The 9,051-nt window shown below is 45.3% G+C and overlaps 1 protein-coding gene across 3 annotated transcripts in view; it reads right to left on the bottom strand.

Moving 5' to 3' along the window:
* Nucleotides 1-9,051, bottom strand: part of LOC117954064 (caskin-1-like) — a 31,104-nt gene that overhangs the window by 382 nt on the left and 21,671 nt on the right. For 2 of the 3 annotated variants that reach the window (XM_034887539.1, XM_034887557.1), the window contains 7 exons: nucleotides 8,324-8,431; nucleotides 7,714-7,815; nucleotides 7,368-7,506; nucleotides 6,221-7,017; nucleotides 5,462-6,116; nucleotides 4,138-4,732; nucleotides 1-1,592 (listed from right to left, as the gene is read on the bottom strand). The exon at nucleotides 1-1,592 is cut by the window's left edge and continues 382 nt beyond it. In XM_034887539.1, coding sequence (XP_034743430.1) covers nucleotides 1,496-1,592; nucleotides 4,138-4,732; nucleotides 5,462-6,116; nucleotides 6,221-7,017; nucleotides 7,368-7,506; nucleotides 7,714-7,815; nucleotides 8,324-8,431 — 2,493 coding nt within the window. In that variant the 3' untranslated portion in view covers nucleotides 1-1,495. The remainder of the gene's footprint in view (nucleotides 1,593-4,137; nucleotides 4,733-5,461; nucleotides 6,117-6,220; nucleotides 7,018-7,367; nucleotides 7,507-7,713; nucleotides 7,816-8,323; nucleotides 8,432-9,051) is intronic. The other variant, XM_034887548.1, reaches the window with a different exon arrangement.

Raw genomic sequence — 9,051 nt, forward strand, 5'->3', positions numbered from 1 at the left:
CAGGCTCATACAAGGTTTCTCAATGGTTGCAGGAGGACTGCAGACAGGTTGATGGATTTAGGGGATCTTATAGGACTCACAACTCAACCTACTGTATAAGCTACTATTGACATGACAGACACAGGAAGGAGCGAGGGGTTTATAAGAAAAAACATTAACATGTTGGAGTGGGAAACAAGAAAAAATGACAACACATAATTTTGAATATATAAAAGAACACTACCAAGGCACAGAGAGATTTAACAAAACGGATACAGAGGGAGATAAAAAGGCGGGGGGGAGGGGGGAGAAGACAAGGTGGAAGGTGGACAGATTAGAGGCAGTTTCACTAACCAACACTAGAGAGAGCTCTAACAGCTCAAATACCCAGGTATATTATAAACTATGTATGTAACTATATAAAGCATTGAAATATAGGATTATCTTTTAAAATCACTGTTCACTGCAGCAGGACAAAGGGATACAGTGCACAAGTGTGCTTGTATATGTGTGTCTTTGCATGTAAATGTGTGTATGTAAATGTATAGATTCATTTCCAAGCAAGCCTCCATAGATGGAGCTAAACACCAACAAAGCGGAACACCAGCGAGATTAAAACCAATGTAATGTAATGTGTGTGTGTGTGTGTGTGTGTGTGTGTGTGTTTGTGTGCGAGTGTCTCAAAATTCATTGACACACATCTATATTGTTGTTCTGATCAATAGAATAGCTACTGTACGAGTGGGAGGACATTGACATGAGCATCAGCTGGGACTACACACACTCGTAGCGACAGCAACGACAGCAACAATAACAACAACAGCAACAACAACAACAACAACATGAAGAAAGACAACACACAGGTCAGGAGGTCCAACTAACCACAATTCTCCACTCATACAGAAGAGAAATAGAGGCTACGAGTCATCTGGAAAAATGCATCCTTTTGACATTGCAGGAGTGGGACTGCCCCCGAAAGCGGCCTGTCTCTCTCTGTGCTTTTAGAAACTCTCTCTGGTATCTCATCTGTATGCATATTGTCTATCTATCTAGCTATCTATCTATCTGCCTGTCTATCAGTCAGTTTATGTGCTTTTCTTTTTTTTTACAAGCAATATGCTTATCCTTCTGCCTCCCTGTCTGCCTGACTGAGTTAGCATACGTGCCAGAGTCCGCAGAGATAAAAGGATGAGGAAAATGATTGTGCTTCTGGTTCCACACAGCCGTCTGAGGCCGGGCAGCGTCGATGACCCACTGGGCTGCAGAGGTCAGAGGTTGTGTGGGAGCGGCCTCCTCGCGTTGGGAGACGTACTAGAGCTACTGCGTCAAACGAAGAGGAAGCCCTCCTTGGTTTACTGTACAAGGCTACATGAGAAGCGCTCATGCAAGAGGGACACAAGCTCAAACACACACACTCTCAGAGCGCCAGCATCGAGCCTTGAGAGAGTTTTTCTTAATACACCTACACATGATGGGAGGGGGGGGGGCTTGTTGGAGATGAGACGTGGGCGAGAGATCAGTCGAGCATTGCATCCAGTTGGTCTGCCAAGTCGTCAAACATGGTGCCGATGTCGTCCAAGATTGAGACTGTGGACTTTTTGCTAGAAAGAGAGCTGGGTGATGGATAGCAAAAAAAGGAAGAGTTTAGTTAATAGGGAGGCAGACACAGCAGTCACAGTAGTAGTTTAGAAATGTGAAGTGGAGAGTGGGAGCTGGTTTTGAACCCCCCCCTTGTTACTTAGCCTTTTATGGATCTCTTAATGATTAATGATAACCCCGATGTTTTCTCAACATAAATACAACATTATCTTGGTTGCTATGGCGATCTTGTCAGCAAACAGTTGCCTTCAGCAGTTATGGAGCAACATTAGCATTCATTTGCAGACTTGTTTCTGGCCACCTGGCAAAGCGAAGTCAAACAACCGCTCTCTTTTAGCTCTGCTTTTGGTCTCTACCAACCCCTGTGAGAGATATCTTAACACTATGTAACTTTTCACGCTTCAGTGCCCCTGTAGGTTGGAGCCTAATGGTCCCATTATGTCCCATTGGAACTACAGATCCGCTACCCGATTTAGCAAACTTGCACATTGCAGTTATAGCCGGTAGAGAGCCGCAAAAACCGAGTGAATGCCGTACACCCTGTTAAGAGTTGATGAACCACGCAAACGGTTTTGGAAACATTATTTTAAGGTTCAAAAAGTTGCATAACATTGCTTTAAGCAGCCTAATGCTTTACTGTGTTCCCCAGTCTGTTATTTGGTGCTGGGCAGCTAGTGTACGGTGGGCTCTTAGAGCTTTGAAGCTGAAAACAACTGCCTGTTGCATGAACGACGGAAAGATTAAACCACTTCACGTGAAATCAAAACCCCCTCTTTGATTCTAATTATGGTTCTGCTTTACAAGTCCTACTGCTGCTGCTCCACATTAGAAACAATAATGTTAAGCAGTCACAGGAAATCCAAGGTGTTTGGTTGTACTGTAAATGGACACACTGTTGCTCTTCTGTTGTATTTCTGAGAAAATAACTGCTCAAAGTATATTAAAACGCCCTTGCTGTTACCACGGTAATCAAGGGTTTGGCCAAATTAACCAAGTTTACGTCATTGCAATTGGTTATAAATACCCCAACGGCCAACCTTGTGTCTTTCTGTTTGTTTTGACGTAAGGCTTTAAATACTACAGTACACATCAGCCCTAGCAACCGTTGCTATGGCACAGAGGCCAGCCAGAGGCACAAATCAGAGCGGTGGAAAATTTAGAACAGTTCATTATTTCAAATGGGAACAAAACACTGCACTACTGACCCAGAATTAGAAAGTGATTTATAACGCTGGATGTTTTTCCGGTTTCTACACAGTGTAAACTTTAGATTCCGCTGCATTAACCTCAGTGGATGATTTGTCGGCGCAATAGGCTTTGAAAACAAAAACAAAAAATATGCCTATTTCACTTTCTTACTGAGGTGAGGGTTAAAATGTGTTTGAGCACAGGTTTTAGTAGAGGTCTCTTCTCTCGCCACTACACCACAGCTGTATTTCCCCAAACAACAGTTACAGTAGGGGACTCTCCTGAAACCACAGATTCTTGTTTTACACTTCTGCTTTAAAGGTTATATTTGTCACATCCACAAACAATATGTGTTACCAAATGCAAAGTGGCATAGTCATGAGGGCCACAGTGTGGAAAAAGACGTAAGAAGTAGATGTAAAATATACTTACTAGAAACTATACAATAAAATTGTATGGGTGGTGGGAAGAATAATTGATTCTTAGATACATCGCAATTGTCTCTAGACCGATTGGATGCTTGATTCTGATAAGTTAATAATGGTTTATAAAAAAAATTACTTTTTTTTTTTGTAATTTTTTTTTTAATGTGATGATTTTTTTATTTAAAAGTTACTGTCTACAGACATGTACAAGTCAGAAAACAGAGTGACTGAAAGAGGATGGGATCATGGACAACAACTTAGAGTTTAGACAAGAATTGGCCAAAAGGCAAAAAAATAATATTTTGAGTATACACACATGATCTAATAAGACGTAAGTAGGCAAAACACATATAGCCTGTTCATCTACTTTATCACAATGTTCTAAGAAGCCAACTCTCCACCTTTAAACATGACTGAGCCTCTGACATGGAGGATTACTGTGAGAGAAGGTGACTTTCACAAGCATCTTTAAGGATTAAGCATGGATTGACTACAAAATAAAAACCTCAGGAGACAAAACATTTTATTAAAACTTGTTTGTGACAAATACTGTATTTGTCAAAATCTAACAAACTCAAATTTATGTACATTACTTTTTAAATCACGCATGGAAATGTGCATTAAAAATTGTTGTATCAAGATGCATTAATAATTGTTTTAGAATCAAATCGTTGGCCTCTGAATCAGAATCGAGTCGTGAGGTGCCAAGAGATACCCACCCCTAAAATTGCATAGGCTACACACGTGCAAATGCAGATGTGCAGGGCAATGCATGGATTCAAGATAGAATATGTAAATGAATGAGTTTCACAGGTGTTAATAATTGTAGGTACTGGCCCCCCCTTCATCAATCTGGATGTCAACAAGTGGTACCGAGAGACTGTTGTTGGATGTAAATGGTACATTCAATAAGCAAAATCTGAAAATTAACTTTATAAAAACTCACTCATTTTGTGCGTCCTCCTCTTTGATTTTGTGTTCAACAGCTTGCACAGCTGCAGCCAAGGAAGCACTGGTCTCATCCATACGATGCTGCACCGCCTCTTCCTCCTGCTCCGCTTCCTCTACTTGACTCTCTGTCTCCATCAGATTCCCTTTCTCTCCTCTCTTCCTCTCTCCCCCCTGCTCCTTGTGCCTCTTGTGCTCCCTCTCTCTCCTCTTTTCCTCTTCCTCTCTCCTCCTCTCCTCTTCCTCCTCCACCTCCCGTCCTCCCAGCAGGTCGATGGAGAGGCCGGCGATAGAGGAGCGGGGAGGTTTAACAGGGTGTGGCGAGGGGGTTGAGGGACTCTGAGTCGGAGAGGGGGAAGTCTGAGGGAGTCCCGGAGAGAGGGAGGGGGCAGAGGGGGTGTCAGGAGCTGGAAGAGGGGCGGCAGAGAATGGAGAGGAGAGTTTGGGGGCTGGGGTGGGGCTGGCTGCAGCTGGGCTGGTAGCAGCAGAAATCGGGCTCATGGCAGCTGAAGCCACTATTGCTTTGCCTGGTTTAGGTGCTGTTGGAGGCCCACGGGGTTTCGGGGATACAGGAGGAGGTACACGCTTCGGCTCTGGTCAGAGAGAGTCGGAGAGAAAGCTGTCAGTTTTCTTATAGACTGGTCAACTCACACATATAACAGACAAGAAGAGGATTGGTCCTGGATATCTAGCAAGATATCTATTATACGGATGAAGATCATCTTTGGTCCAAATGTCACCAATAATTAAACTTTTAGGAGAGCTCTGATTATTACTTAGTTAATCTAGCAGTACAAAACCTTCAATTACTAACTTTTCGATAACAACCTCACATTCCGACATTCTATGTTGCCATTTTTGTAGATCGTCTAGGGATCAGAAGAATTAGATGAAGAATTATCACGCATTTCTTTTTAGCATATCCTCACTGTTGCTCAACAAAGCAAAATGGGAGTCTCCTCGATAAAATACTGTAGGTTTATGTTATGATCTTAATTTTCCTAAGGGGCTGCATTTCCTATGTGTATCTTTACTATTTCTATAAAATAGAGGCTTAATGCCAATAAAACATAGAATAAAACTTATTACTCAACATCACAGTTCCAACACCAGGACTCTGATGTAAAGGACTGAAAGGCAACACAAAAATCAACATCATCAGAACATTTTATTACTATAATCACCTTAAATATCTACACATAGTGGCTTTAAAGTGATATGTCTACTGAGGGACTACATATACATAAATACATACAGAAGCTAAACTCACTAGACCAGATGCCAAATCATCAGTTTTGTGTGTGCATGTATGTGGATCTCACCAGGGCTCTGAGCTGTCTCAGCATTATCGGGCCCAGGTATGGGGACCCTGCGAGTCGGGGTTGGGGGGTCAGCTTGTGTCTTCTTCAGGGTGACTGTGGATGGTTTGGGTGAGACCGGCGGTTTCAGAGACTTCCTAGCCTCCATCCACTCACAGCTCTCTTTGTTTTCCTCCGTCCTATCAGAGAGCTCAGACACGGGCCTCCGCCTCAGGACCACACTGCCGTTCTGCTGAGGCTCGCCTCCGTTTTTCCGGCTATCTGTATGACTGCCGTGAGAGTCTGATTGGTTATTGCTTTGAATGACGCTTTCTGTAATCTCAGACGTGCGTTGTCTCCTGCGTATGGTGTCAGAGCCAGTTTTCATGGTAACAGCATTGGTATCCATAGATGCGGGCGCTTCAGAGTCCGTTGCCGGAGGACGCGGCCTCCTTCGAAGCGTCGCTGTGCCGTCTGTGATTTCTGATGCTGAGGATACCACAGTTGAGCGGGGCCGCGGTTCTGGACGTTGCTGGGCTGGTTGCCGAGGTAACAGGTCAATCTGATCACCAAGGAGACTTTCTGTTCCACTGATGGTCCTGCGCCGACTTAACACATCATCCTCTTCAGATCCAAGACCGCCTGCGCCTGCTTGCCGACGAAGTACAGGTGGACTCACCTGGAAGTCATATTATTGTTACACAAGCACTTAGCTAATAGACCTTTTAAACTCAAAGTCCAAACCAAACACAACGACACACACACACACACACACACACACACCTGTAGGTAGTTGGTGCTGCCTCCCAGAGTCCTCGGCAGGGTTTTGGCTCCAGCCACGATTGACGTTTCCAGCATAGCGGCGAGGCTGCGAACACTCCCAGAAGCCCCCTCTGATCTCTCCAGGCCCGCTGAGTCCTGAGATCTTAAAGCTGATCCCAGGCTGCCGCAGTCACTGGCTCGCCGCTCTCGATAGCTTGGCAGCCCGAGTAGCCCCTCCACCTGTCCCTCTTCCTCCTCGTCACCCCCGGTAATTGAAGAACAGGACCGTTTAGGGGGTGTTGGGGGCCGACCTTTCCGACGGGGACGAAGGGTGACAGATGATTGGCTGCGGTTAACAGTGACATCATTAGGGGCAGTATGTGCAGAGCTGCTGCGGCACACAGTGGCGTATCTAGAGTCTGATTCTGAGCCAATTAGACTGTGAGTTCTCCGTCGCTCTTCCTCCTCACTGGGCAGGCGGAGCAGCGGCACTGACGGATCGGCTGCCATCTGGGTGGAGGGACGCGGTCGAGCCCTGGGGGAGGACTGCTGGGTCCGGCCATGTGGGGGGGGTTGTGGTGGGTTTGGTGTCGGTGTGTGGGGAGACGTCTGTGAATGTGTGAGACCTGGGCGAGGTTTGGCCAGCGGGCTTGGGGCCCCGTCTCTCTGCTTCCTCACCTCCCTACGGGGCTCTGAACAGGTGCTGCCACCTGGGCTGGATGGAGGAGTAGAGGGGCTCTGAGGGGGCTCAGAGCTACTTCCTCTCCTCTGTAGCTCCTTCAGTCTCTTCACTCCCAACATCAGCTTCTTCTGATGACCTGAGGGGAGGCAGAGGTGTGGAGGAGAGGGATAGTTACTGTAAGTTTTGTTGAGCGCACAAAACATTTGTTGACAAGTGGGATGAGGTTAGGACTTCTGTCTTTATTCTTTTAAGTTTTGACAATCATACTTGTTGTTAAGTGAACTACATCAAAGGTTTTATATCCTTTTTGCCTCGTTATAATCATATTTTATTCATCCCACTAATACTTTGCACTGGATATGTTTAAGGGGTAGGGCCAGAGAGTTAGGGGGGGGAGACACAATGGACAGGGCTGGGGTACAGGGGCAAAGGTCTCAGGATCTAGGTGATGGTACATCTATTCTTAATAATGTATGTGTGCCTCACCAAGTTTAGTAATGCCAATCTCTTGCAGATCTTCAAGGCTGATGTCGGTGATGAAGTCAATGTTTTCGTACCCATTTTGCACCAGAACCTGGTAGTACTGATTAAGACCAAGGTGAGACAGCCAGTCTGCCAGATTGGCCTAAAACAGACACAAGGACACACAAACACGGGCACATTGTAAAAGGCTTGTGCACAGATTACAAAATACAGAGTAGAATTCTGAAAAACTAGCTTATTTGCAGACTGGAAGAGTTTTGTGTGTGCAGATATGCTTGTGTTCATGCAGCTGCCTAAACTCAAGATCTCCCACTTTTTCAAATTTGTGTAGGACACGTGAGAGCCTTACAGGCTTGTGGTCTGGCAGCCAGTCTGTGGAGGGCAACTTGCTGATCTCTGATGTTAACTTCTTTCGATGTCCAGGCTTCATGACCCCAATTGCCGTCAGGTCCTTCAATACAAAGCACACTTACTAGTCACATCAGGAATTCATCACAACTACTGTAGGTGTTTTTTCTCTCTTAAATTTAAACAATTTTGTGCATTTGTTTGACATTTTTACATGAGCTGTGTGTGATATGCCTTAAGGAATATTTTTGCTTTGGATAATCTCTGATGAGTATCCCCTGCCCTTAGTGGGTTTACGTCATACCTCTGTGTCTGCTTCAATACACAAACATACACATACACACTCAAGGACAAACATGGGGTAGGTAGCGTTTACAGCACAGACTGGAACACACGGCCATGTGTGAACACAGGTATGTAAATGAAGCAGACATAGTATGAGAAGTGACTGGTTGAGGCTCAGGACTCACACCGGGGGGGTCAGGTGACAGAGACAGGAGGGTCATGATGACATCATCCACGTCAGTGGGGAGCTGATTTAAGAGCTGCGCTGGGCAGAGCCTTGACAGACAGGGGGCGGGGCGTGAGGGGGTCAGGGGTCATGACCTTACCTCGGGGGTCATGCGGCTAATGGTGTCTAGATCATATCCCGCGGTGAGGAAGTGGGTGGTGTAGAACTGCAGCTGAAACTCACCCAGCCACGCCACTACTGCCTGTTTCTAGAACACAGAACACAAAACACTACTGCCTGCTTCTAGAAGAGCCCACAGGCTTCTTCTAGAGCACGGAACACACACCTGTTCTAGAACACAACATAGCATTTGTCTCTAGAAACAGGGGAGTAGACTGTTCTAGAACACAACATAGCATCTGTCTCTAGAAACAGGGCAGAAGATTGTTCTTGAACACAACCTAGCATCCGTCTCTAGAAACAGGGGAGAAGACTGTTCTAGAACACAACATAGCAGCTGGCTCTAGAACACAGGAGAGAAGACTGTCTAGAACACAACATGGCAGCCGGGTCTAGAAAGCAGGGGAGAAGACATATTATATTGTAAGACTATAGTATATTCCTTTTCCTTTTTTGAGCGGAGCTGCTCTGGAACTCAAAATACATTTCGGTGTAAACTACCAATAAAGTTGTAGTATGTCGTATTGTAGAACACAACATAGCAGCCTGCACAGGGTGAGAAGACTGTTCTACAGCACAGAGGAGAAGACTATTGTAGAACACAACATTCCGCTCTAGAACACAGGGGAGAAGACTGTTCTAGAACACAACATACAATAGCAGCCTGATCTAGAACAAAGGAGAAGACTATTGTAGAATACAACACAG

This window comes from Etheostoma cragini, chromosome 2 (assembly GCF_013103735.1).
Source record: "Etheostoma cragini isolate CJK2018 chromosome 2, CSU_Ecrag_1.0, whole genome shotgun sequence".
In the NCBI taxonomy this organism is placed as follows: Eukaryota; Metazoa; Chordata; class Actinopteri; order Perciformes; family Percidae; genus Etheostoma; species Etheostoma cragini.